Source organism: Musa acuminata, chromosome BXJ2-10 (assembly GCF_036884655.1).
Source record: "Musa acuminata AAA Group cultivar baxijiao chromosome BXJ2-10, Cavendish_Baxijiao_AAA, whole genome shotgun sequence".
Classification (NCBI taxonomy): domain Eukaryota; kingdom Viridiplantae; phylum Streptophyta; class Magnoliopsida; order Zingiberales; family Musaceae; genus Musa; species Musa acuminata.
In genome coordinates, this window is record NC_088347.1 from 31981625 (window position 1) to 32008942 (window position 27318).

The 27318-nt window shown below is 41.2% G+C and overlaps 5 protein-coding genes and 1 long non-coding RNA gene across 11 annotated transcripts; 3 read left to right on the forward strand and 3 right to left on the reverse strand.

The window, feature by feature from the left end:
• The first annotated feature begins 4445 nt into the window (after positions 1-4445).
• LOC103968919 (proline-rich receptor-like protein kinase PERK1) lies at positions 4446-8316 on the forward strand. Its single transcript, XM_009382277.3, has 8 exons — positions 4446-5082; positions 5385-5945; positions 6121-6207; positions 6289-6359; positions 6605-6681; positions 6972-7119; positions 7223-7384; positions 7874-8316. Exons 1-8 carry the CDS (start codon positions 4560-4562, stop codon positions 8174-8176), a joined length of 1932 nt encoding a protein of 643 aa, XP_009380552.2. The 5' UTR covers positions 4446-4559; the 3' UTR covers positions 8177-8316.
• Positions 8317-9609: 1293 nt separating this feature from the next.
• Positions 9610-13103, reverse strand: LOC103968920 (uncharacterized). Of its 4 annotated transcripts, none has more exons than XM_009382282.3 (4): positions 12896-13103; positions 12125-12634; positions 11083-11268; positions 9610-10142 (listed from the first exon to the last, which is right to left on the reverse strand). In XM_009382282.3, the coding sequence occupies exons 2-4, from the start codon at positions 12590-12592 to the stop codon at positions 9864-9866; spliced, it is 933 nt and encodes a 310-aa protein (XP_009380557.2). In that variant the 5' UTR covers positions 12593-12634; positions 12896-13103; the 3' UTR covers positions 9610-9863. The 4 variants fall into 4 exon arrangements, with proteins under 4 accessions (XP_009380557.2, XP_009380553.2, XP_009380554.2 ...); XM_009382278.3 differs by having other exon boundaries at positions 12125-12807; positions 12896-13052; XM_009382279.3 differs by having other exon boundaries at positions 12125-12828; positions 12896-13029.
• A 771-nt stretch (positions 13104-13874) lies between these two features.
• Positions 13875-19793, reverse strand: LOC108951485 (uncharacterized). 2 transcript variants are annotated; one of them, XR_010492225.1, is made up of 6 exons: positions 19260-19793; positions 15390-15509; positions 15149-15307; positions 14824-15064; positions 14594-14655; positions 13875-14433 (listed from the first exon to the last, which is right to left on the reverse strand). It is a non-coding gene; the product is annotated as an uncharacterized LOC108951485 (long non-coding RNA). The 2 variants fall into 2 exon arrangements; XR_001975903.2 differs by having other exon boundaries at positions 14824-15307.
• On the forward strand, positions 15221-18742 carry LOC103968922 (uncharacterized). Its single transcript, XM_009382284.3, has 5 exons — positions 15221-15352; positions 16431-16696; positions 17052-17229; positions 17325-17406; positions 18392-18742. Exons 2-5 carry the CDS (start codon positions 16462-16464, stop codon positions 18725-18727), a joined length of 831 nt encoding a protein of 276 aa, XP_009380559.2. The 5' UTR covers positions 15221-15352; positions 16431-16461; the 3' UTR covers positions 18728-18742.
• A 952-nt stretch (positions 19794-20745) lies between the features above and the next one.
• Positions 20746-24505, forward strand: LOC103968924 (uncharacterized). 2 transcript variants are annotated; one of them, XR_670520.3, is made up of 3 exons: positions 20746-21316; positions 21406-21626; positions 24084-24505. XR_670520.3 is itself a non-coding variant. In XM_009382286.3 (2 exons), the coding sequence occupies exons 1-2, from the start codon at positions 21179-21181 to the stop codon at positions 21547-21549; spliced, it is 282 nt and encodes a 93-aa protein (XP_009380561.1). In that variant the 5' UTR covers positions 20753-21178; the 3' UTR covers positions 21550-21826. The 2 variants fall into 2 exon arrangements, 1 of the variants encoding a protein (XP_009380561.1); XM_009382286.3 differs by lacking the exon at positions 24084-24505 and having other exon boundaries at positions 20753-21316; positions 21406-21826.
• Positions 22175-27000, reverse strand: LOC103968923 (proteinaceous RNase P 1, chloroplastic/mitochondrial-like). Its single transcript, XM_009382285.3, has 7 exons — positions 25362-27000; positions 25113-25202; positions 24833-25014; positions 24502-24622; positions 24098-24166; positions 23444-23567; positions 22175-22769 (listed from the first exon to the last, which is right to left on the reverse strand). The coding sequence occupies exons 1-7, from the start codon at positions 26919-26921 to the stop codon at positions 22561-22563; spliced, it is 2355 nt and encodes a 784-aa protein (XP_009380560.2). The 5' UTR covers positions 26922-27000; the 3' UTR covers positions 22175-22560.
• Between the last annotated feature and the right edge of the window lie 318 nt (positions 27001-27318).

The window sequence follows — 27318 nt, forward strand, 5'->3', positions numbered from 1 at the left end:
CTTTTCTTTTTCTTTTCCTTGCTGACTGACTCATATTTCTTTAGAGAGAGAGAGAGAGAGAGAGAGAGAGATGCCTACCATCTTTTCTTTTCCTAGTTTCCATGTATTAACTTGGTTTGGATAGGCATACACTAGTTTGATTTCTGTGTTAAATGACAAGGATTGTTACAGTTTTAAGTGAAATCAATATTCATGCATTTGCTTGTTGATAGCTAAACCAATGAGCAGTGGTACATGAGAGACGTTGCACCACAAGGACAGGTAGCAGATCAACCATGATGTTATTCTTAGATCCTAGACAAGTAGTAAGTAGGGCCACAAATACTACTTGATGATGATTCAAGGATCTGTTGCCCACAATTCAGGGAAGCGTTTTCTTTTTACAGGGTGTAGTAATTAATGGTCTACAAGCGTTTTCTCCTTCCCACATCACCATACTTCATTGACGGAGAAGGCCAAGATAAACAGATCCTATGACCTACTGAAAGACCAAAAGATAGCTTCAGATCGCTCACTATTCCTGGGTCATATTTTGGCTGCCCACCAAACACACTCAAAATTCAAGAAAACAGCAGTTGTAGCATGGGAGCAAGCTAGGTAAGGATGTGATAGAAAGAGACAGTGAGAAGCCTCCTAAACAACTTTCAACTATTCTCATCATCTCATCAGGCAAGTTTGCACCGAGAGTGAGTGAGCGAGCGAGAGAGAGAAGAGAACAGGATCTTGACCTGCTGCATCCACTGTGGAATCTCGGTACCATGTGGGAATCAGAGGCTGAATGATTGAGCAAACAAGGCATGCATGGGCAAGTTGTCAGTGGCGGTCCCAAGTACACTACACAACCCGACGCACACCACAAGTAAATTCTCCGCAGGATGGGGTGCCTGATGGAGCTCCGACGAAGCACCCCATTAGAATGGGTGGGTGGCGGGATGGATGATGGCGCATGTGACCAAAGGAGTGATGGTCTATATATACATAAACAACCAGGGAAGGCAGTGCCTTGTGATGGTCTCCATCACTGTTGTGTGTGTGTTCCTCTGCAAGCTGGAAGTCAACCCATGCTTGCATGCATATTTATGATCACACGAGATTAATACTCGCCAAGGATTCATGTTGCTACGTGGTATCAAAGAATTTGTCTCAGAAGTAATAGCTCGCCCATGCTTGGGGGCTTCCACAGTAATACAAGTACAGAGAGAGAGAGAGAGAGAGGAGATACTTAGATGGCTATGTGGAAAGAGCAAGGGAAGGCATGCATTAAGCAACTTCTGCCGTTGACCGTTTCACTGGATCTGTCGCCACCCTCAGGAATTGGAGATAGATTCTCTCAGGAATCAGGGATCTGTTTCCGACGGTGAATCAACTTCCTCCTCTCCTTTAGCTCGATCAATCACTGTCTAATGTCAGAACACGAACCCATTCGATTCCAATGCCTACTCGATTCGCAGATCTGTGTTGTCACGACTTCATAGTGGTCGAGGATTCTGAAACTTCCTTTCAGGCAACTGAGAACTCGTTGCAGCGTGCATTTCGATGCATCTGCGTGCGGTACTGTCAAGCGTCAACCAAGTTTAGTGCGACATGATCGGCAGCAGGTCAAGAAGTCTCATGTGCATGCGTGTTTGAACATTGGAGGATCGGAAATATCTTGCACCACTCTTTCATTTCTTCGCACATCAACTCCGAATCAAGCAGTTCATATTTCCTGGAACGTGTGAGAGATCGAGATTTGCTCGTTCCAATTCGAGGCTTGATTAGTTCCAAGTTGCTCGCATTCTCTTGGATCAACATGACAAGTAAACGAAGAAAAATCGCTGTGTTCTGTGGGAATATGCATCGCAGGATTTCCTGTATGGCAATCGAACAAGCCTGATCTTTACACAGCTGGTTTGATCCTTTGGGTAGTACTGCAAACCCTAGGTAAACATCTGTCCTTGAGTTACATGAGTATTGCCAAGTCCACTGGAGTTCATCATTGTTGGAGAAGGTGGGAGCACATCCGTTCCGAGTTGCCATGGACTGTAGCCTTGTCTCTGCCCACATGTGCAGTGCAGCCCAGCGGAGACAGAGCCTCCCCCAGCTTCACTGCGCTTCCATCTCCTGCAGCCACCCCCAGCATGGAGTCCTACCACATCTGCTAGTGCTAGTGGCGACGGAATCTTCGCTGCCCTCGGGAGCTCCACTGGCCATGTCTGGGGATCCCCGAGATATACCACGAGAAATAGTCTAATTCCTTCCCATGTGGGCAGGGCGTTGAGATTGTCCTCTGTGAATGACCCCATGGGCGATGATTGACGACGGTTCTTGGTGCTCGGACATGCCGATCCTCTTCCTGTGAGCTTTTAGGAGGTGGAAGGGAGCTTTTCATAGCTGAGGATGTCGCCATTCCCAACTCTCTCTCTCTCTCTCTCTCCCCCCCGCCAAAGGATTCAATCTCATCATGGTGAATCACCTAATCACTGCAGTGACAGAAAGAAACACAGTTGGATCGTGACGCCCCACGGATCAACTGAAGTAAACGATGCGCTCCGTCAGCAAACTGCTGGAATCACTGCCCTCGCTCCTCCTCTGCGCCTTGTCGACTGTGTTTCCTTGACAGGAGAGTTCTCGACATTGGGCCCAATTAAAGCCCAATTTGAGCTGCTCCACACCGGCTCTCAAGTCCAATACGTACAATGTTGGGCTTTCCGATCCATAACTGGCTGAGGCAAAAGACCCATAAGAGACTTACCTGCCATAATTACATGTACATATTATCCCTCTACATAAATAATTTTCCGCGATTTTCTTTTTTTGATTTATTATATATATATATATTTATGTGTCATGATAAGTAATCTTTATTGACTACCGACCATTTGATAGTTACATGATATTATATCATTTAAAAACTTATTAGAATTATAATAACATTAGAGGTATTTTAGACATTTAAATGCAGCTTTGATGGACAAGAAGTCGTTGATACGCGGACAAGCATATGAGTTGGGCAGTCACATGCGTGCTTGTTCGTCGGAGCGATTCGCGGAATCGAAGCAAACATCACATGCCATGCCGTGTAAGTGTTCGATGATTTGACCTCAACCTTTCGTCTGTTCTTTGTAGCTTCATCTCATCGCGCGTCGGCCTGCTCTTACACCTACGACCGGAACCACCGCGCTCACCAACCCATCTCACAGAATATATTTGTGTGTCTCCAACCATTGCCTAGCAATCATTGCTGTCAGACTTTTAATTCTCACACACGTCTCACCTCTCTCTCTCTCTCTCATCATTCGATTCCTCCCAACCTTTGGTTGAACTTGTAAGCTTGTTGGATCTTTCTTGCACCTCATCTCATCAGTGAGGTTTTGCCATGGGAGATTCTAAAGCTCGAGTGTGCTGGATATTATTAATACTTGGTTCATTGGCTGCACACTTGGTTCAAGATATTATCTGCTTAATACTGGCAATCATTGATATTAATACTCCATCTTATCTACTGGTTGGTGTCATTTGCATTATCAAACACTACACTGGCTGTTGAATGGTCTATTGTGTCTGTCCCACTATTTATTGAGAATCATGGTTGGAGGGATTGAAGTAGATGAGTTTTGTAATCAGTTTCAGTAACTTTTTGACATGGCTTCGAGTTCTTTTCATCTGTCAGCAAGGAAGAAAAAGGTTGGGCAAATCCTAACCTTCTTTTTATATTCTTCTTCATATTCATGATGCAGCTTCTGGGAAAGAAACTCTTCCAGAAGTCCATCTGGAAAAAACACCCAACTACAGTTCAAAACAGTATGAAGGTCAAAGTCAAGTGTCGATGGAAGATGGGGGGACTCTGCCAAGCTGTTTTGATCCCTTCCTGAAGTCACATCACATGGAGTTTGGTCAATCTCATTCAAGTAACAGTACTTGTGTATTATTTTTTTTTCTGAGTACTTCTTTTAGGTGCCTACTCAATACATTTATTTTGGAGTATCTGACCGTCTGTCTCTGTCTGTACTGCTTTTGATTATTATTTTCACTCACATCTTATGTTCATAATTTTTACCATGAGTAAAAGATAATATTTTTTTATCATAATTTTATAAGGAAGACATATGGAAAAATAAAAATGGAAGTTAGATAAGTATTTTTTTTTGGTATGTTAGATAAGTGTTTTAGGTGAATTAATCATAAATTTTTTTAAGTGGATGAAACTTTAGAGAATGATGATACATGTGATCAAATATACATTTCTTATATATATATATATATATATATATCAATGGATATGATATCAAACATGATAATTTTGAATTTTTTACTGATAAATATGTGAAAACAATAAAATACATTCTTTTGCGTCTCTCCCTCCTTGTTCCCCCAAAGAGAGAGAGAGAGAGAGAGAGAGGGGCGGGACCCACAGCGGCGTGCTGCCGAACATTTATTACCCGCACTGCCACCTTTTCCTTCGGTCACTCCCCAACCCAAACCTAACGCAACAGCAAGAACAGAGACATCTTTTTGGTCGATCTCAATAAGACTGGAGAGGAAAGCAAGCAACAAGACAACCCCGGTGCTTGGCGACAATGTCGACCCCGTCGCCGACGTCCCCGCCTCCGGCCCCCGCCAGTGCCCCTCCCCCTGCCACCCCCGCCACGCCTCCTTCGACCTCTCCTCCGCCGCCGGCCACCCCGTCCGCCCCACCGCCGACCTCGCCCCCTCCCTCCCCCGCCAACCCCTCCCCGTCTCCGCCCTCAGCCTCGCCGCCTCCCTCCAGCCCGTCCGGCTCCTCCCCTCCCCCACCAGTGACCCCTTCCGGTTCGTCCTCGTCGCCGCCGCCGCCGCCACCATCGGGTCGATCGCCACCCTCACCGCCTTCTCCTACGCCACCCAAGACCCCGTCTACGCGGTCGCCGCCCTCTTCGTCCTCACCATCTTCGTCGAGCTCGATCTCGACTTCGCTTGTGGTCGGGGTAGCGGTTGGCGGGGTGGTGATCTTGTTGCTGCTAAGCTTTATATGCGTCTGTTGTTGGAAAAAGAAGCGCCGGCTGCCATCGCCGCCGCCATATTACTTCGGAGCTCCCCCGCCGCCCCCACCGGGAACGAAAGGTTAGATCTACCCTCCTTTCGTAACTATTTCTGGAAATATATTTATGTATCTTTCGTTCTTCTTCGGTGTCTTTTCTCAAAGACGAGTTTGGTTATCGGACACAGAGAGACGAAGACATCTCATTCTGTGGCTTACTGCTCAGAATGTTTGTACAGTGAGAAAGAAATATATATATATATTTCATGTCAAAGAAAAAATAAATTTATTATAATTGCATTTTGCTTGTCTTTTCAATTAGATTTTTTGGACTTCCAAATCGACAATAAATCTCATATCCAACTAATGTAGAACGTGTTTTCAGCTGACAGATACGGTGAATACTGGCAACAGAGTGCTCCACCCGCAGCAGATCATGTTGTCAAACTGCCTTCAGGACCTCCTCCTCCGCCACTTCCACCGCCACCATTTGCTTCGCGTCCTCCACAGTCTGCAGGCGATTTGCCTCCACCGCCACCTCCACCTATGATACACAGCAGCGGTGGTTCTGGATCCAACTACTCCGGCTCAGAGTTCCCACCGCCTCCACCTTCTCCTGGTGTCGCCTTTGGCTTCTCAAAAAGCACCTTCACTTACGAAGAACTCGCCATGGCAACCGATGGCTTCTCTGATGCTAATCTCCTCGGACAAGGTGGCTTCGGTTACGTGCACAGAGGAGTGCTTCCAAACGGCAAGGAAGTCGCCGTCAAGCAGCTGAAAACAGGGAGCGGACAGGGCGAGCGTGAGTTCCAGGCAGAGGTTGAGACCATCAGTCGAGTTCATCACAAGCACCTCGTTTCGTTGGTTGGGTATTGCATTTCTGGAGGCAAGAGGCTGCTCGTTTACGAATATGTTCCTAATAACACATTGGAGTTCCATTTGCACGGTAAGAATTTAAGCTTGTTTCAATATACATGTTTGATGTATGCGTTTCTTTGGATTATGACAGTGCAATTCCGGAGGACTTGCACATGAAAAAGTGATGCACATATATTAGACGGATAGATGATGTGTTCTAATTCCAATGGATCCTTTCATCTAAGGTAGTTTTTGTGTTCCAGGAAGAGGTCGACCAACTATGGAATGGCCTACACGACTAAGAATTGCGTTGGGTTCTGCAAAAGGATTGGCATATCTTCATGAGGACTGTGAGTTATCTCTTCTTTTTTGAAGGCTTATTGTCGTCGATTCCTGTTTCGGTCCTAACCACTAGTATTTTCAATTTCCAGGTCATCCTAAGATTATTCACCGCGACATCAAGGCAGCCAACATTCTTCTAGATTATAAGTTTGTGGCAAAGGTAAGGACACATATCCTGTAGGTATATCACATTTTATGTTACACACCAGACCATCTACCATATGTTCTCAGCCAAGCTTGAATCTGCAATGAACATTTCAGCTTTGGCTTCTTGGTAGAGTAGACCAAACAGCATAGATCTTTAAGAACAATTGTGTGCCATAAAATCTTCTGAATCAATCACCATTTTTTACTTTTATTATCAGTGTAGCTTTGATTAATTCAACCTGTGTGTTCTGTTTGCAGGTTGCAGATTTCGGGCTAGCGAAGTTTGCTTCTGATAATAACACCCATGTTTCTACGAGAGTTATGGGAACATTCGGGTATGCTTCATTTCTAAGATTTACACTTTGCTTTGGTTTGGACTCATCATTATTGAACAAGATTAATAAATTATTCCTCCTTCTAAAGACCTACTTCTTGGGAGTAAGTTTCTTTATTATTAGTCTTTGCACTTTGATGCATTTTCTGCTATATCTTCTGCATCTGGAAACGGATCTACTATCGACAATTTCCTCGTTGCAATTTGGCTACAAAGATGTTGGTGTGAGGTTGTCATTCTCTTGATTTCTTGGTCAGTTTTTTCTAATCTGTAGCCCCTGCATTCTTGCAGTTATCTGGCACCTGAGTATGCATCTTCAGGCAAACTCACTGACAAATCAGATGTCTTTTCATTTGGTATCATGCTTCTGGAGCTAATCACCGGACGACGCCCTGTTGATTCGTCCCAAACTTTCATGGATGATAGCTTAGTCGACTGGGTTAGTATTTTTCCTAACTTTTTTTTGTGTGTGTATCATCTTGATGTGTTGCTTCTGATTTTACCTTCCCACATTTAATTCTTCAATTTTCTTGTGACTTCAGGCAAGGCCATTGCTTACTCGAGCTCTCGAGGATGGCAATTACGATGCCCTTGTTGATCCAAAGTTGGGAATGAACTATAACCCTAATGAGATGGCTCGCATGATTGCCTGTGCTGCAGCATGTGTGCGTCACTCGTCAAGGCGACGGCCAAGGATGAGTCAGGTACTCTTTCCTTTCCATGTTTTCTCCAAGTGTCTTTCATCAGTGTTTGTGTTATTTTGAATGAATTTTAAGTGATTTTTTTTGCACAAGTATGAGTGAGTCTTGATACAATGTATGGCAGGTAAGACTGCTCGTTTACAAGTTGGATGATTAGGATTTGAATCATATAAATAACATCTCTACTTGTGGGATAAGATTGCGTACGCTATTAACTATATGCTCATAAGCCTTGTACACCCTTTTTCTCCTTCAATTGTTAAACTGGTTTTATCGTCTTGCATTGTCATTTGTTCTTTGAAGTGTTTTCTATGCACAAATCTGCATCTTGTTTTCCAGAAGTCTGTAAACTTTCGAACTCATATCACACTTAAGTTTCAGGTGGTTTTGATGAGACTCTGATTTTTTCTTCTTTTGTCAGCCTCTAATAGCTTACTATCTATCTAATACATCCAGCTTTTACTAACCCTAACGAGTGAAACCAACAAGCAGATTCTTCGAGCATTAGAAGGAGATGTATCTCTTGAAGATTTACATGAAGGCATCAGACCCGGTCATAGCAGGTTCTACAGCTCATATGGCAGCTCAGATTACGATTCCGGCCAATATAATGAGGACATGAAGAAGTTTAGAAAAATGGCACTGACCACTCAAGAGTATGCCAGCAGCGAGTACAGTGCACCGACGAGCGAGTATGGTCGGAATCCATCTGCATCGAGCAGCGAAGGTGCACAGACGCAGGAGGTAGAGATGGGGAAGAAGAAAGACAGCTACGAATACGGCAGCAGTTTGTGAGAATATTTTGCAGTCTGTTTTGTAAAGCCTAAATTTCATGTTCCATACCTCTTCCTGAGACTATATTCATGGTTCAACTATAGTTTGTCTGTCTTTTTTGTTCTAATAATGAATGGTGAACAGCTAACCGATTCTTTGTATGGTGTAATTTCCTATTGTTTCTTGTATACATATATTTATATTTTTTTCTTATCTAATGTTGCCAATTAATCTCTCTATAACAAGGTTCATAAGCATACTAAGAATGCAAGTCTGGGAACCCTCAGCTGGCAATGAAGACAATGCTGATGGTTCCCAGGTGAGTTTTTGTGCTCTAATTCTGCACTAAGTCTGCCAAATAAGCTAATATCTATTGACATTGTGTGTTGAATTGAGGCTTTCTCATGGATGAATGGCCTGCCCAACATCCACTTCTATAGCATCCTAAAGATACAAAGAAGGCTCTCTCAAATGATTTCAGATATGTTGCAATCAAGTCAAACTAAAAAAGGTTAATGAGGCTTCTTTCCTGCAGTTCTAAAAACTAGTCATGGTGTGCTATCAAAGGGGAACACAACATTCCCTATTTTGAGACGTTAGCTGAAGAAAGGATTCAATGTAGAAGCTGCTTTCCAATGTATTGCCATGAACTATTGAACCAAATTGAGGATATCTATCTATCTTATCATATCATCTGCAAACACATCTAATTTCGCAGTAAAATATATATGAGAGAGAGAGAAAGAACTAAGCAGAATGTGGGTCAAAGAACAAGAACATAGAGATGCGGTATGGGTATAGAAACAACAGGAAAGCAAACGTGATCGAATAGAACCAAAACGGACCATGAAAGACAGACGCGTACCTTCCGAACCCCAGCAAACAAACTGATGCGACGCTTCATGAATGACCTTCGTAGCAGCAGAGATATGATCGAATCAGACCTGATGTTTTCGTTCTGCAACAGGAAGGGCCCCGTCCGGGGCCGAAAAGAGCCACCTTTCGGCGAGAGGGGAAGCTGCCGCCGCTCGGAGATGGTCGATTCCCTCCCACGCAGCGGCTGCCGGTAGGAGGGCTTCGGCGTGGTTGCGCTTTATTGATTGATGCTCGAGGCTTGTAGCGGACCGGCCGTGATCGAATAATAACGATTGGTTTGGATGACTTTGCAAAGCCCGTAAACGATCAAATGACTTGTAGCGTTATCATCATCATCATCATCATCATCCAATGTGACATATAGAGTTCAAACGTCGGTAAGGCACGTGACAAATCTTCCTGTTCATGACAAGAAGGCAGAAGAAGGATAATATAAGAATGAAATACAAATACATAAATCAATTATAATTATTTTTATAATAATTATAAAAATACATAAATCAATTAAAATAATGAAAACATCCTTTTCCATAATTATTTTTATAATAATGAAATACAAATACACAAATCAATTAAAATAAAAAAAATAGAACAGTGCATGAGGTTCTCTGATATTATTTCCCTTGTTGTTGTCCAAATATAAGAAGTGTATACAGCCTAAAGGAAACAAAATGTCAAATACATCATAGCACCAGGCACAACTCCAAGCAATCAAATATTATTATCTTGTACTTACAAATATAATCACCAGAAAACACTTCTTTTCATTTTCTATGACCGCAAACATAGATATTTCTGCTGCTTCCCATACCATAAGAAACAGGAACATTCCTCACACGTAGGTGCATGAATTACGGGCAAACTTTATAGGCTTGTTCTTGCTGGAATCCACCACGAGCTGACATGAGACATGCTTTCGATGCTTCACCCGCACCAGCTTTCCGATCACATCTCCCCGTGATATGATCTCAAAATCCAGAGTTAAAGGGACCTGTCCACCAGTGCTGGATAAAGCCATGCCTGCCCCGGCGCCGTATAATGGCACCTTTTCTCCATGCAAGACGGCTGATACTGTTCTACGGCTCTTTCTAGGCTGGTAATATTTCTGCACCTGCAATTAGATACAAAAAAAGTGACAATAAGTTTCTCCAAGTATTACACTTGTTAGAATCAAGTTTCTGTCCCTTCCATGATGTATGTATTGGTTCACAGCATTGTACATGGATTTGTTCTTTGGAAAAGTGTCACAAAACATATATGCATAGCCAGAAACCAGTCATGATATATACATTGCAGCGGATGCGGATCAGCTATGGAAAACAACGAGGCTAGGCAGGACATGAAGGAAAGTTTCACTACATCCTTTGTTGCTAGTTGACCATAAACAGTTCATTGCACAAGTTATAACAAAGCCTACCATTATATGCTAGCAACAAGGATGAGGCTAGGCAAGTCACAATGGTAAGCACCATTGAATTTGGCTTTTAGAACAAAAAACCAACCTATGGCAACTCATGGTTTTAGCATGACCATAAAAGATTCATCGCTTCGAACAAGTTTAGCGATTTAGGTTTAACAGATTTAAGCAACAAAATTGATAAAGCATAAACGATTGATGGATTGATTCATGTGAATCACCCACAAAAAAGAAAATGATTTGAGGAACTAACATGCAACAAAAGGACATTATTGAAAGAGATTTTGCTTAAGGTTGTTTTACAAAATTCAGACATTTCAAATGACAAAATGACCAGCCAAAAAAATGATTCTTTTTTTTTCCAAGTACGCAAATACTTGGCTTTAGTGCACTGGTCTGCTTTTTGTGATGCGATAGGTTAAACAAAGCAATATGAACTTGATAATCCGACTTAGACGATACATGCATCAACTTTAAGTGGTTATGTCCCTCCGGCTGGTGGCTTTAATAATGGCACTAGCAGCTAGGGGAACAACTAAAGCATCACACAATAGGATCCAAGGCATCAGGCACACTCGTAGATTAATTTCTCCTTAGTTTACCATTAACAAACACAATACAGGAACAGACTTACCTCACCGGTAGCAATTGTGATTTCTGAGAACATGAGCTGGATGGGGCTTGACGTTACATGAATGCCAAACATTGTAGCAGTATTGTACACACTTATCTTCAATGAACAGTTCACTGTGACCATCTTAGTTGGGACACCAGTGGTATCGGTACCCTCTCCAGCATAAAAGTCATCCATCGACAAGCTCTGGTATCAAGAGAGTAATTAAAAGCGAACATTTCATCGTGCAGCAGGCTCAAAGTGGCTACTTCTTAGATAATATTTATAACATGGCATTTGAAAGTTATCGATATGAGCATCATAACATGCAATAATATTTCTTAAAAAGAATTAATACATTCAAAGGAAGAAGAATATGTTGTCATTGGAAACAAATAAATAACCATGAATGAGATTTTGTTGCTGAACACGTAAAAGCCATATATTTCCAAGTAAAATCACATATAACAACACCAATCAAATAATTTGTACCTCCACAACAAATATCCTTAGCCTCATATACAATACAATAATTAAAGCCTTAACTGGATAACAGAATTCTCATATAAATGGTTTCACAATAAACATTACTTATCCTTGCGGAACTAAGTTATCAAAGCATTAAGCTCGAAATCATAGTTAGTTTCTTCAAGAGCTAATCCTTTCTGGAGAGCATCCAGTCACAGATCCATTCCGACCCATTGATCATTAGCGACAACCTTTGTACATTTAATTTCCAAATAAGCTTCATTCCCTAACAGTACCAACTCATACAAAATCATAAATCCTTAGATTCTTGTATTATAGCATAACAATAACTTCTGTGGCGACCTCGATTCCCTAGCTAATGTCAACTATGAGTCAAAATTTAACACAAAATTAAGAAACGTCAAGTTGCAGTATGTTTCCAATTCACTGAGTAACACAATAGCTTCAACATATCCCCGACAAAACCAACAAACTCTTTGGAAGTCATTTCTGTGTGTGATGAAATGGGTTCAAATTGCAGTAAAAAGTGAAGCAACAAACGAATTGTCAGTTGAGAGAAGTCAATGAAGTATACCTTCACGATGACGTCTGGTTTGTAGGGCCGTGCAGCTCCCCAAATGATGAGAGAAAAGACAGTGAACAGCAGGATGAAGCTGAGGAGCGCAAGGATGATCTGGCAACGGCGTGACAGTCCCTTGTCGTCATCGAGGTCATCATACGACCCTTCTTCCTGTATCACATCGCACTCGGGCCAACCCTTCTCGTTCACTCTCTTCCTATACCCCTTTCGGCCCGACGAGGACCGGAAGGGCCCGGAGAACCGGCTCGCCGACGAGGTCCGCGAGTGGCGCCCCAAGGAAGGGTGAGAAGGGGACTCCATGGGGCTGTTGTACACGGGGGTTGCCTGCATCGACGATGACTTGTCGCCATCGTGAGAGTCCCGGGAGGGGCTCTGCACGTAGTAGGTCGCCCTCTTTGGCGATCGAGGCGGCGACGATGGGGCCAAGCTGGTAACATCTGATTCGGACTTGGCGTGCATCATCTTGATCAAGAATTACTGAATCCGGCGAAACTAGCCAATATTCTGATCGAAATCGCAAGAACTGATGAATTGATGAGCCGAGGAAATATTAACAGTACAATCAAACACAGTCTCCACAAAGTGTTGACTCGAAAATGAGAAACACTCAAGAACTGCTGATAAATTCGTCAGAGCAGCAGATAAATCATCTAGCACTTCTGGTTGACTAAAAAAACCTACAGAAAAATCACATTTTTCTGAACTTTCGTGAGAACAAACCGGAAAAGGAAGGAGAAAATGATAAGGAAAACGCTGATTTCTTACGCAATTTGGGAAATCCGCTCGAGGACGCGAACGTACGAGAAACGAGGGTTGAGAAGGGAAAGCTGCAAGCGACCAAAGTAAAGGGCTCTCTCGCTACTACTGCTACTAAAAGAGAGCAACCGACGAGTGAAGGCAGAGGCTTAGCTGCCGAAAGATCCGGAGTTTGCCCTCGACCACACGCAGAACAATCTAGCGGACAATGTTACAGATGGGACCCAAAGCCATCCATCGACATCATGACACATCAGATTATAACGTGATTTGCTGTTAATGTGAGATAGCTGATTCTTGAAGCAGGCAGTGGTTGAGAATAACAAGTGTCGGCAGAATACTCTCTTTGCTTGTGTTTCCTTCTGCTGCCCCTTCATTGGCTTCTTCTACCAAATATGATAATTTAATGGACCAGGCAGCTTCAATGATGAGTCCAAATAGATGCATGTGTGGATTTGGTGGAAAGTAGGTGATCATTGGGACATCGTGAACGGTGTAATAATATGTTCATTTAAGCGCTGTGGATGTAATTTAATATAGAATATGAATCTAAAATGCTTAACTAATTATCAATTTACATAATGAAATTAATCTCTACGGTTAACATTTATGCTATGGATGTGCCAATCAAGAGATTTGAATAAAGTTAATGGTTGATAACAAGAAAAAGTTGATGTAGCTGATCTTAAATAATTGAAAATTATGATTTGCTAATGAAGATGTTACTGTGCAGGTTACTACTGTAAGCAGCTGAAAGTTGAAGTTGATCAAGTTTGCTCTGCTTGACACTGTTATGGAACCATCCACCAGACTCTTTTGGTGGACCTAAAACGTTTAATGAGGTTAGTTAGCTATGCTGGTGGTGAAGGCCTCCAATGGTTTTGTAAAGCTGAAAAGTTCTTCTCATTAGTACCTTGCAATGTGCCAACTGCTGCAGACGGCATTGACAACTGAGGTTAAATTTCTAGATGGCATCGTGATCTTTGCGTGGCAAGAAATATGAGCCCATATCTGCTCAATTAATCAGAAGAAGAAGATTACAAGTATCTGCTATGGATTTTATATCCATTATGCCAATGGTACAGAAATGTCAGCAATGGTCTATGTTTAACCGACTCAGTTCATTTTTCTCACAGGTACAAGGACACAAGCAAAACCTTGGAAGAAATTAAGATTAAAGATGTAAATGCCTAACATGATTGTTACCTCCGACGGCAAGAGTTTACTTAAGACAATAGGTTTCTTATTGTTTCAAATATCATTCTGATAAGGATTAGAGTGAAATCAGGAACCAAAGCAGAATAGATTCACCAATATTTTCAATATCATGCCAACTGAGAGAGCAGAAGAATTACCATGAATTATCAAGCCAAAAGTGGTAGCTGAGATGAAAAGGACACCGCAACCACTCGGTGAAGAAGTCCTTATTACTTGGCGTATCGAGAACCAGCATTCTTAGATGGCAATAACATTGCTACATGGATAGTTTGCCAGATCAATTTGGGGGAGTTCACAGATGATGCAGTTCCTGCCCATGTGCACTTGACCTGAGAAACAAGAAGGAAGGAAACAGATGTCAATATTTTTACGTGGACCACTGGGAGATCAGTAAGCTGGAGACAAGGAACAGGGTGTTCAAAGAGGACATGTCAACTACTGCCTTCAAATGATGAAGGCTTATAGCAGGCACTGACCATGACACACTACCTTCCATGAAATACGAGGAATTGTACCCGGATTTTACTCGGGACCACCTGAGATGCATATACCTGTAAGAATTGTAGGCTCATTTAAATGCATGATATGCAAACAATAGTCACCACCACAATAAACAGGCCTTATACAAATATATGACAGCAAGTGCAGCAAATTTCCTGGTACTGGAAACAACATATAGTCTTTGCAAACCTACAATCCTGAGTAAATGTTTCACTCACCATAGAATTTCTTCTGTGTCTGACTGAGGGTAGCACAAACCAGTCTTAGGGGTTAAGGCCCATTATCCAAAGGAAGCCCATAATAGTCCCTTGCCTGGCTGGCATATATATTTGTTTGATGGGCAGCCCAGGCACATTATGAGCCCTAACGATGAGCAAAGAGCATTCCTTCGGCCTGAAAGCCATGTTTTGATCTTTTGCAGGCAAAAAGGTCAGAAAGAGTACAGGTAGAAGCTGGAACCTGGGAAGAATGGAGACAAGTGATCCCTTTCTTCTTCAACCAAATTTGCAGATACTAATCAGAACTTCCATGCCAAATCAATACCTTATTTTTCTTGTTCCTGGACTCTGGCTCGTCAGTCTGGTTATTCTCAAGTAAATTACCCAGCCTGGCTTTGTTTCCAAACTTGGTTTCTGATAAAAGTCATTATGGATATCTTCCTTCTGCTTACAACAATTTCAAGTTCCAGAGAAACACCAACATCTGCACCAGAAGGTCCATGATTAACAATCTGTTCAAACAAATAAGGTATACTCTTTCATATCATGATATACATCTATCCCACTTTCTATAAAATTAGTTCCCTCCTTGAGCTGCTTCTTCTCTATCAAAGATTGGATATTTTTTAGACAATATCCAACTAAACTGCTCCTCTCTTTTAGCCTCTTCTGAGTAAAATTTTCATCTGCATGAGCAGTAAATGACAATAATTAGTAGTTTTTCGAAATGGTCTCACCAATGTCATTGCAACTTTGTGCTTTATCAAGGATAACAATGTACTGGACATCTCTTGTAACCTAAAAAACTCAACACGAAAAGCTAATTGACAGAAAGCATAGATCTGATTGCACATTCAAGTATAAAATTAACTTTTTACAATTTTTTTTAAGAAAAAAGCAGTATATGCTAACTGCCTGCACTATGGTAGGGAAAAAAAGTAAACCAAAAAAGATGAGTTGACTGAATTAATGACACAAGCATTTGTTTGAATAAAATACTTGTATTCATAACCTAGACATGGTTTCAAAATATTGTCGCTGTTGTCTGTTGGTATGATCAAAGAATAAAAACAAAGATTTCAATAATGACATGCAACTGCTTCTAAATTTATGTAACAATTCAATAAGAACAGCTTCATATTCGCAAATTTTGTTTAAATGGTTGCAGTTGAATTCCTTCAATCTCATTCATGGGGTGAGATATTCCGGTTTAAGATTATTACACCAAGTTATGGCTTATGACAATGTGATATGGCTCAGCATATGCCATGCCAATGTCATGAACTGATACGGTCAATATATTGGCCTAGGTTAGTAGTAGCAGGTCCATCTATTCTCATATACCAAACTAATCCATCATTTTGTTCTAATCTGAGGCTAGTTGTAGTATAGAGCTTAAGGGGCTATAAGCAAGACCCACAGCATAGCATGCTAATCCTTGTTCTTGAAACGTGGAAAGTTTATTTAAATTCCCAATAAGCATTATATCAAGAAGTTAAGAAGCATTTTCTAAAAACATATTGGATTTTCAGCTAGTTGGTTACTGCAACTTGTGTTTCATTTGAAACAATTTATTGAAGAAGATAATAACCAGCTTTCTGTTGTAGAAAGGAAAAAGCTAACTGGTTCCAGAGCTAAATGAGTGATATCAAAGATGCCAGCAATATTGAGTTTGTGACTGCAGTTGGAGCAGCTGCACATGCTGTTACTTTACAGGAGGAAGAAGAAGATTTATTGAACCAAAACAAGACAATTGATCAATTGATGCACCCGACAGCCAAAGTTAAAAGCGAAAGAGAACATAGCATGAACAAGCCAACTGATTCCAGCAGATTATCCAGATGGTTTGAGGCAAAAGCTGGAAGACAATCAGGTACATTTCTGTTATATTCCCTTCTGTAGTTCCTAAATTACCAAAAAAAGCCGAATCATTGAGGTCATCATCAATTACAGATAGATAAGAAAGTTTAATATGCTTTTGCATCACTTTTCGTATGATCAACGATACAGGAACACCTTCAAGCATCAGATCCAACACCCAAAAGAGTTTATAAAGGAAATAAGAACACACTTAGTTGTAGATGATACTTAAATCAAAATGGCAGTAATAATCAAACAGAAGATGCTGGAAGAATCTGGTCCTGATGACAGACAATCACGAAATGCAAAGGTCATCAATCTTCCCATTAAAATCAACAACTTTCTCTGATAAGTATCAAATGATGCAGGTAGTAGTAGATTTGAACGTGGACAAAGGCAGACAGGCCGACAAAACCCATCCACAACCAAACCTACAGCATCGTTTTCCAAAAAGGAAAACGGAGGCAAGAGAACAACTGACTCCACTAGGATGGAAACAAAAGTGGATGCATGGGAAAGAGCAAAGATGGATAAAATAAGAAAAAGGTAATTATAGCTTAGCCATCTGATGTATCAAAAGGTTTCCGCAGCAGCAAGTTTTTCTGCTTAATCTACTTCTACCAAACTGAAACATTTTTCAGATATGACAAGATGAAGTCCATTATTCTGGAATGGCAGAATGAGAAGAAGCTAAAAGCCAAACGCCGAATGGAACAAAAAGAGGTGTACAATAACCGACTCTCGTAGACATGATGATGCACTAGTTTCAATTTTCTCCTTTTTTTTTATTTTGTCCTATTTAGAGCCTTGGCCACCCCAACTTAAAACCAACCTCTCTGTTGGAAACATAATCTTGCTAAGGCCTCTGAACTGCAAGAAGCAATAGAAACTGCCATCAAATGCAGTTCCTCAATCCAAAACAAGCAACTCTTACAAGTCAATTGGAAACTTAGATCAGAAGATTCTGAAACACTTGAGTAATTCAGCCCCTATATCAGGTAGGCAAAGCTCCAGTTTGCACATCACCAGCTTCTAAAGCAGCATTGGCAGTATGCTCCCGACTAACTAATTACACATTCAAATAAGCACAACTCTCTTGACATCTCTTATAATCAATCAACTAGCATCCTGTTGCATTTTATATACAGCAAAAGGCAACAGAAAAAATTCAGCACTTCATATCCTCGAAAAGTTAGCTCATTACTTTATTTGAAAGCTAAGAACTGCTTTTCCATCAAAGGATTTGTTAATTGCAATTACCCTGTCACAACTTATATTTGAAATCAAATTTGTAAAAAAATCTTACCCAGGCAATTTACTAAATATTTCTTTTCACTAAAAAAGGCAAATGTCAGTCTTACATCCCAACATAGACATGTAGACAATGATATGCCACTGCAACATGGAATCCTACTATCTAAGCTTATTTTATACTTTTAAGGAAATCTTGTTGCAAAAAAAAAAAAAAATTGGCCATGAGGACATTCTTGAACCAAGCTCCAATATGTTTCGCATGCATCTCTTCTCTGAGAAGACCCTCCCAGTTTTTTAATCTTTCCTAGAAGATCATTATGGCAAGTTTCTGACGTCAATGAACTGTGCATGTGATAAGCTAATTGTTGATACGTAAAAGAACTATAAACAGGAAGGATTTATGATGCCTTAAGTGAGAAAAAAAGTAGCTGACTGTTTAATGTGAAAAGTGCAGAGGGATCTGGAACTCAGACACGAAAGAGCATTACGAGAGCATCGAATTGAGGTATCAAGGATTGACAAAATGGCTGATGGAGCAAGAGCCCTTGCAGAAGAAAGGAAAAGAAATGGTGAATCAACAACAATGGAGAAGGCAAAAAAAGATGCGATCCACAGGGAAAGTTCCTCATACATGCTTCTGCTTCTGAAATATCAGCAATTGAGTAGAAACTGCACATGCCTAGGGCACTTCATCTGTACAATCGAAAGGCAATTAGCTTGTGAATCTTCCTTCACTCTTTATATGAAATTTGACTTGAGCAGATTGAACAGCTCATCTATCTTGGTGTAAATATGTACACTATCTATATTATGCAAATTAGCAACTTGAACCAATGCGGAACTTCAAATATGCTAGAGAAAGTAGAGAATGTCTATGCAACAAACAGAACAAACCAAGTTTTACCAAAAAAACTGGTTTAACTTCATATGTCAAATGTAATATCTCCATTAGTCCTGCATCGGAAGTGGACAAGAATAAGATTGGCTTACAAAGATCTGATGAGTGTACTACTGTCAATGGACTATACCTCATATATACCATGTTAGGATTTGATTTGAAGCAGTTAAATATTTAGAATTAGTGTCTCCTTTAATTTAAGAATAGAAAGAAACATATGACAGTTAATTGTTTATGCTTACAAGCCTAAGACAATCTCCAAGTTTGTTCTGTCAGTTCAGAAGACGATACGAACCAGTGTGACACCTTTTAGCACATTCTATCAAAGTATATAATGTAATTCAACTAAACAGATACTACTCTAGCATTTGTTGCTGCAAAAGAAACTGATCGAGAAAGAAGACCATGTATAAGGGAAACTTACATCCTAAGAGCTTAGGAAGTTCATGTAAGATCCACTCTAAAGAGCAGGATTGTCCACTTGACAATTCGTCATACCCCAATGATCATAGTACCCCACGAAAATGCATACCGCCTAGGCATTTCATCGAACAAAGGTCTCCCCTCGTTTAAAAATCCAGACTCGCAGTATTCCGTAACTAGGATGTTCCAGAGATGAAGCTTCTTCTTCCCCGACCTCCTACAAACCCTATGCGCCTCGTCCAATAAGAAGCATTAACCATATACATCGATAAGATGGTTGCAGGTGAAGGAATCCTGATCAGAGCACGTGGCGACGATCATTCGGGCGTGGAGCCGCCGCGCGGTGATTAGGGTCTCCGTGGCGGCGCAGTGTTCGAGAACGGCGATGAAGCAATCCGGGTGAACCGATCGGCAGAGAACCAGCAATCGGATTCCGTCCTTCGGGCGACCAGCGGAAGCGAGGGATTGGATGAGCAGGGATTTCGGAGGTTGGAAGCGGAGAACGGCCCGCGGATAGGCGGGAGATCTCATGGGGTTTTTGGGAGATGAGAGAAAGAGAGAGAGAGAGATTTGATTAGGCAAAGAAATTGGGAATTTAACATATAACCCCCTACAGCTCATAATAGATGACATTTGGTAGAGCGAAGTACTGGGAATGTTTCATGTAACCCCCTTATATTCCTTAATATTTAAAGTTCATCCAGCGGTATGCGTTGATGGTTATTTTTGGGCTTCTATTGTAAGACGCGCAGCAATTCCGGAGTAGTCAACGATAGTCAACGAATAATAAAAGCAAGTTCCTTTTATAATGCAAGTTTTGTTGCTTGATTTCATGCTAAAAGGCAATTGCATTGGTTCCATCAAAGCAATGGGGATGCTTTTTTTTGGCTAGTTTATTTTTCGATTTTAATTTTCATAAAATGTCCCTACTTATTTATGAAGTCATTGAAATGGATATATTCATTATTTGAAAAGGCATTTGATAGTCTATGTTTCTTTTTAGTTGATTCAGAATTGAACCTGAACTAAACTATCTAAGTGTGACTTTGATTTAGAACTATCAAACTATTGATCAATTCAATTTTGATTAGTATCAAACGGAAAATGTGACAACCACTTTACCACCATTTAGTGTTTCAAGAGGGATCACCAATTTATTCGAGAGGATAATCGATGGAATAATGGAGGAAGAAGGAGAAGATTGAAGGGGAGGAGTTTAATTCATCCCAAAGTTATTCCCTCTTCTTATGTTCATAGTAAAGCAAATAGTTACGTTCTTTTTATTTTTTTTATTTTTATTTTATGAATTTTTTAAATTTTATAATAATAAGTTCAAGTTCACTATCACGTTAACGTTCGAATGGTCTTTTTTTTTGTTCGATGTCTGAAACCTTTCCTGTTTTTTGAAAGTGATTCTCAAGTTTTTTAAGTGCATTACACGTCATTTCATAGGTCATTAGAGATCCAATAAATTTTTCGATCAAAATAGTAGTAATCCTTATCATCAATGTTCTCCGCTTAAGTGTAGAATCTCTGCATCCAAATGTGTCAACAAAAAAATTTAATGCTTCGAGGTTGCATGTTGTTGTCCCAACATACACTGTCAGTGCCACAAAAGCACACTTCGGAGCTACTTTTATGTCATGCATACAGGTGGAGACATGTTCTCTGTCACATAAATACCATTAAACAAAAGCTCTTGTGGAATAACATCTGTTCCTGCACAGGTGGAAACAAAACATTATCTTCTGCTCTAAGGAATCTCCACAAAATCATGTTGCAGTGTGGAATCTGGTGGCGGTGGGACCTCACAGGTTGTCCTGCTTTGTGCTTGCATCTTTTGGAAGGTGAGTTGGAGTTTTGTGTCAAGCCTGGAAAGCCATCACTTCATCTTCACTCGGAGGAAGAAGGGAAGCCAAGATGTTGGAAGGCAAGGCAATGATTCAGGAGACAGACATGCCTGTGAAGATGCAGCTCCAAGCCATGTCCTGTGCCTCAGAAGCCCTTGACCTCTTTGATGTCCTCGACTGCAAGAGCATGGCTGCCTACATCAAAAAGGTATCTGTCTCTTTGTGCAGTCCACCATCATCATCTCTGCCTCTCTCTTGTTCCTCCAGCATCAACTGTTTTGGTTGTTCATGTGGTAGGAGTTTGATCTTAGGTATGGCCCTGGATGGCAGTGTGTGGTGGGTTCCAACTTTGGGTGCTTCTTCACTCACAAAAAGGGCACCTTCATTTACTTCTGCTTGGAGACACTCTATTTCCTCATCTTCAAAGGTGCTGCTGCTTGAGCTATCTAACCATGTACATCACTACTTTGGAATCCAGAGGAGCTTTTGGAAGCCTTGAATCCTATTCCATACTGGAGGTACTCTTCTTACTGTACCTCACATCCCAGTTTAGGATTTCATGACTTAGGTCATCCAAACATGTAATCAGGGTTATGATCAGTAAAGTTCTTATCCAGTTCAGAACCAGCTTACTCCAATTTGGTATCAGTGATGTTCTGTATTCTCCAACAAATTTGCACTTTAGTCTTAATGTTAAGACAATCCAGATCCTCTTTTCTATCTTGTGGGTTGCCCAGTCTCGGGCACTAATTTTTCATACATTTGTTGAAGACATGAGATCACAGTCAATACCAAGTTTCATGCCCGAGTCATCGATCGAGTTCTTTCGATCTCTGAATGACTAAGATAAACTCTGTTTAACCAAAATCAGATCAATCTATTCATATTTTGTATTGTCTGTGCTGATCCCATTCATATCTTAAAGAAAGAGTAGCAAGAGTATGAAAATGTTCATCTAAGCCATCAGACATCCCACCAACCTATCGCATAAAACAGGCAAAATGGAAGACAGCCTCCGACAATTCGTAGGCTCACAAGACAATCGGTAAAAGTGCACAACTAGAACTATAAGAAACTTGAACAAATGATTTGCTTCCAGAAAATATTTACAGTTTCAGGGCTTACTAGAGCAAAAACTGCCACAACAAGTCTGATCAAAGTAAGGGCATGCAGCCAAACACATAAGATAACAGAGAAAAATTCAGATAAAATGAGGGAAACTTTACCGACCAGCATGGGCTTCTATTGAAGGTAAGAAAAGAGGGAAGAAAAGATCACTGGTAACATATGAATATTATGGACCCGGCACATAGACATCTTTAGAGGACAAAATTGGCATCAACATACAAACAAGAATCACTAATTAGCACTTGGCTGAAGCAGCAAATTGCCGCTGGCATATGGTACTGAAAACCTTTAAGTAGTGTGGAGGTTAGGATCTCTTGCTTCTCCTTAAATTTGGAAATCAATTACACAGTTATGTAGCTTCTCCGCAGCTTCGATGTCAGAGATGACTGTATGCAATTCGTTAGCTTTGCAGTCAGCTTTACATCTGAGGGAACTTCTAGATGTCTTCTTCGAGTGTTCTTTGGATGCGACACAATTCTTTGCTTCAACATATGAAGCAGCAGGATTGCTACTTATGTTCGGAACACATGATTCTGTTTAAGAAAATATCTTCTTATGTCAATAGATGATAGCTTCTCTGGTTATGCTCATTGTTTGATAGATTTGCTATATCTGCTACTTTCCAATAGTAGATTGGATATTTATTTGGAAAACAACAGGTTACATGGTGGTGAAGCTTAAGTTTAACTGAAATCTTTCACTACAGGGAAAATCCAGACTACGGGCAGAAACTTCCATGCAAAAAAAACGAAGTCTTAGGTGGAACTTCAGTATCATTTTCCCTATTCACCTAATCTTTCTTGCATACAAATTACCAGTTCACCTAAGCTGTTCAATCACATTCTAACAACAATGTCTCCTAGGTTATGACCCTTCAGTGTAATAGTTCCTGTACTCCATTTCCTGGGATTGCTTGAACCTCTAAACCAAAAGCAACAACAATTCTTTTCCGTGTCATCCTTTTTTAATCCGATCATACTTTGAGGCCTGACCCTTGCTTCACGGTCTTTGAGCATTTTTTCATATTCTTCGTTTGGAATTGTCTTATGACTAGTACTCCTAGAACTCACTATATTAAGACATACTTATCATACTCTAGATATAGAATACTGTTTTAGGCAAAATGCAGATATAGAATCACTGCAGAACTTGGCATGATAGTACCAAAGTATCCATGAAACCAAGGAAGAAACAAAATGCTTATTACCTCTAGGAGGATTTGTTGATTCTTCTATCGCCTTGTGGGCACGTGTTACACACAACCAGGTTCGTTCCCTCTCCTGCTCTTGGACGGTTGAGATGGGAATATGCCAATGGCCTCTCTCATTTTCCTGATTGTTTCAGAAAAAAAAAATCTTGATCAGTACTCGTAACTCGTTCCATCTGTAATTTTGAGTCATCGTATGGATTTGCATTCAAGTAAAATCTTGATCATTACTCTTAACTAATTCCATTTGTAATTTTGAGTCGTCATACAGATTTGCATTCAAGTAACAAGGAAATGTTTTTTGATGGCCTCTTTTACGTCTGCCAATTTTTTCCAAGTAAAAATGTACCGCAACTCTAGACAATACTTTATTTCATTAATTGGAGAATGCATCTTTAGAATCATATCTGAACTGTTAAATACGTTTGAGGCTTGCAATATTAGGGTTACATTCCTCTTCCAGTATCATGTAAATATAGTTACCAAATAAGCAGAAGACGATCTATAAGACTAGAAAAGATCCTTGTGCTAAGTTGAATGCTAACAAAAAAAATTTGAGCTCCTACAACTTGCATTTTAACAGATGTAGCACATTTGACTGTTTATTTCTCTTAATTCTCTTTTTTATCCCTTCATTCAGTTAGGGGATCAAACCTGAATAACAATGGAACACGGAGGTGGCATATCAAACTCAAAGCTTCCTTCGTGAAAACTGAAATGTACCTATCACAGGGTAAAGTGATCATGTCGTTAGATCGATCACCAGAGTCTCACCACATCAACAAGCTATCAAAACAAGGGATGTTCCAGTCCTCCATGGCTAGAACTGGTGGAGAGAAGCTAATAAGATGTGTACATGCAAACTGCAGGAATTTTAAGATCAGACATCCACCAACCATGCAGTGTTAATTGTGAGTCTATAACTTGGCATCACATGCAACTCATGTATTTGGCATTCAATGTGGTCTTTGCTATTTGTCTCTATCACAGATTAACAGATACAATGAGGCTTATCTAAGAAATGCAAAGCTCCAAATGTTGGAAAGCTCTTTGCTTACCTGATGCCTTTCTTTCCATCTGGGGAAGAAATCATTCCCTAAAACCTGGAATATATGGTCTCTCATCTCATCATTCGTCACGATTAAGCACTTACATTTTATAGCTGCATATAACCAGTACCTGAACGATATGTTATTACCTATGATGATTTGTTTCAGAAGAACAAAAGATCAGTAACATCTCAAAAATAAACATGAAAGAAAAACTGAGAAGCCAAATACTTCTTCCAAATCATAGTCTCTTATCACCAAGGCATGACATATGTTGAAACACTGTTACCATGAGGTTAGTTAAGCCAATAAAACACAAGAAGAGCACAAAAAGCCTCACCAATCATCATTAGATCCGGTAGGGGTCTCATAAATAGCATCTGCATATTTCCATTTCTCTAAAAGCTTCATGTTGAGAGGCGCATTCATCTTGCCTCCGGTGAGGCGTTTGTTATGTACAATGATCAGTGGCCATCTCTTCATGGGAAGCTTCTGCCGTATGGCATTAACAACTGCATTGACCTATACGTTCAAAAGGAAGATTAAGTCAACAGGAACTCCAATAAATAGTCAAATCAAATCTTAGTACATAAGTTCCATCTCAGTTTCTTGATACACGCCTTATTAATGGAGAACCGCCGCTGACTAAAAAGACCAATATTTGCAGCATCAACGACAGCTTCAAATGGACCATAATAATCTAACCATTTCTGCAAGAAAAACCATTCATCATCGATGCCCTGCATAACTTTGTTTGAAAGAAAACACGAAAGCAGAAGATTTGCATGCAGGGATCACAAGCATGAAACCACAGATGAGTAGGTGCAAGCTGATAGAATAAGTAGCTTAAGAACTGGGGGATCTCATACTTGAAACTTGTGAAAATTTGAGTTCCTTTCTCTTTTGTTGGCCAGTGATGCTACAGAGTTGGCAAAGTTTTCTGTCTCGATTGGATCAAGGTCTATGGTCACCAATTTGTCACCACAAGCCATGCAAACGCCGTCTGTGCTAACACCAGTATGTGACACATTCCACTTTCCTTTGCCCAGCCATCCCTGCCCATGCCATCCCCCTCCACCATTCTCAATGGCTTCTGCCACCGCCTGCACATCCCATTTCCTTTTCCCCAGCCTAGATGCAGCTGCGCTCCTAAACCAAGCCTCGAGTACTGCTGCTGTAGATGGAGACACCTGCCTAACATTGGTTCTAAGCTTGTGCAGTAGATAGTAAACCTTTTCTCCTCTACGAGCTGCAACGCTAGCTCTCATGAGCGCCTCCAGCTCAGGCTCTTCGGGGTGGACGCCGTTCTGCGACATGTGTGCTTCGACCTCGAAAGCTTTGTCGACGTCGCCATCGTTGCAGAAGGTCAGCAATGCAGGACCATAGGAGCGCAACTTTGGAGTCACGCCCAGAGGCTTCAGTTGCTTTACAATCTCAAAGGCCATATCGCCGTTGCCCATTGACATTGCTACTCGGGCCACCGATGTTAGAGCTGCCTCGCTCATGGGAATCTTCTCCAAGCACATCTTTTCGTATATCTCCAGTCCCCTGGTTCGAGCGTAGTTTCTGATGTCTTCGCTGACTTGAATTGGAACTCCATCTTTCCGGGCTCCTTGGCTTGCATCTTTAATTAGGGCTCCATTCGACTCGGAAGTATGTTGGGCGGTCTCCTCGTGTACCAATTCCCCATCTTCTTCACCTGCTTCGGCCGAGTGCTTCGACGAAGACTCGTCGCTCGAGTAATGTGGATTGGAACCAGAAGAACCACTTTTTGCTGGGTGAATGACCCCGATGGCCGCAGCAGAACACAAATAGAGCAGCACGTTGTAGTGGTACTGCTTCAGCTTGATGCCTTCTTTCACGGCGGAGTCATATAGGGCAATGGCGCCCATCACATCCCCCGTCTTCGAGCACATATCCAGCTTCACTCTAAGATCGATTTCATCTTCGCGAAGCTTGGGTTTCTTACTCTTCTTCTTCATCCTTCTCTCTTCCTCCTTTTCCTCGTCTCTTCTCACCCAAGGTGTCATCTTTTTTGACTTCCGAGCCGTGCCTTCGCCTCTGGACCTCAGGAAAGCCGGCCTCTGTTTGGCGACGCCAAGCTCAACATTCTTTACCTCACTCGCTGTTCCACCCTCATCTCGCCCACCATTTCTGCCAACCCTTTCGTCTCCCTGGGTTCTCTGATGCTTGGCTCGCCTGTCATGGGTCTGTTCTCCGAGGGCAATTCTCTCATCGACGTTGGTCGCGGGGGTCCTGGCCGCGGAGATCTTGGAGAAATCATCGACGATCGTGCGACCGAGGGGTGAGAGCGTGAGGAAGTGACTAAAGGAGTGAGATTTGAGGGCAAAAGGAGACTGGTACTTCGGGCGAGAGGTGAAGGAAGCAAGGAGTTCTCTTGGGAAGGGTATGGAGAGGACGGAAGCCATGCAGGGATGGCCAGCGATGAAGAGACTTCCATGGCGGGTAAAGAGAGTCCAAGAGGAGGTAATGGATAGGCCGAGAGGCCGAGAGGATAAGATTTCTTCACACAAATAGCATTGAAAGCTTATTTTTGAAAATATATTCAATAACAATAATTATAAAACTTAATTATTTGAAATCAGCAATACGGATCTTTTAGTATCTATTATAAAAAAAAAATATTGGCGTCTGATCAATCCGATATGGTCTAAACGTATGTGCGTTAGATTGTCCAAACTCGTAAGGTGAAAACATCAAACCTCTAAAATGCCTCGTACGAAGACCAAGGTAGTGAAAAAATTTTCAGCTTGATTCATCTGATACCTAAGTTAATAACCCTTGCTTTTCGAGATAATCTTTGTA

What these genes read in the sequence shown, in the direction of transcription:
- LOC103968919 (XM_009382277.3), top strand. Translation starts at nt 4,560, where the DNA reads ATGTCGACCCCGTCGCCGACGTCCCCGCCTCCGGCCCCCGCCAGTGCC. An exon ending in AGAGTTATGGGAACATTCGG is followed by an intron (nt 6,682 to 6,971) that starts GTATGCTTCATT and finishes GCATTCTTGCAG; the next exon opens with TTATCTGGCACCTGAGTATG. An exon ending in GACGGCCAAGGATGAGTCAG is followed by an intron (nt 7,385 to 7,873) that starts GTACTCTTTCCT and finishes ACCAACAAGCAG; the next exon opens with ATTCTTCGAGCATTAGAAGG.
- LOC103968920 (XM_009382282.3), bottom strand. Translation starts at nt 12,592, where the DNA reads ATGATGCACGCCAAGTCCGAATCAGATGTTACCAGCTTGGCCCCATCG. An exon ending in AACCAGACGTCATCGTGAAG is followed by an intron (nt 11,269 to 12,124) that starts GTATACTTCATT and finishes TCTTGATACCAG; the next exon opens with AGCTTGTCGATGGATGACTT. An exon ending in TCACAATTGCTACCGGTGAG is followed by an intron (nt 10,143 to 11,082) that starts GTAAGTCTGTTC and finishes ATCTAATTGCAG; the next exon opens with GTGCAGAAATATTACCAGCC.
- LOC103968922 (XM_009382284.3), top strand. Translation starts at nt 16,462, where the DNA reads ATGAGTGATATCAAAGATGCCAGCAATATTGAGTTTGTGACTGCAGTT. An exon ending in AAAAGCTGGAAGACAATCAG is followed by an intron (nt 16,697 to 17,051) that starts GTACATTTCTGT and finishes CAAATGATGCAG; the next exon opens with GTAGTAGTAGATTTGAACGT. An exon ending in GCCGAATGGAACAAAAAGAG is followed by an intron (nt 17,407 to 18,391) that starts GTGTACAATAAC and finishes TGAAAAGTGCAG; the next exon opens with AGGGATCTGGAACTCAGACA.
- LOC103968924 (XM_009382286.3), top strand. Translation starts at nt 21,179, where the DNA reads ATGTTGGAAGGCAAGGCAATGATTCAGGAGACAGACATGCCTGTGAAG. An exon ending in TGGCTGCCTACATCAAAAAG is followed by an intron (nt 21,317 to 21,405) that starts GTATCTGTCTCT and finishes TTCATGTGGTAG; the next exon opens with GAGTTTGATCTTAGGTATGG.
- LOC103968923 (XM_009382285.3), bottom strand. Translation starts at nt 26,921, where the DNA reads ATGGCTTCCGTCCTCTCCATACCCTTCCCAAGAGAACTCCTTGCTTCC. An exon ending in GGCGGTTCTCCATTAATAAG is followed by an intron (nt 25,015 to 25,112) that starts GCGTGTATCAAG and finishes TTGAACGTATAG; the next exon opens with GTCAATGCAGTTGTTAATGC. An exon ending in ATCAACAAATCCTCCTAGAG is followed by an intron (nt 22,770 to 23,443) that starts GTAATAAGCATT and finishes TTTCTTAAACAG; the next exon opens with AATCATGTGTTCCGAACATA.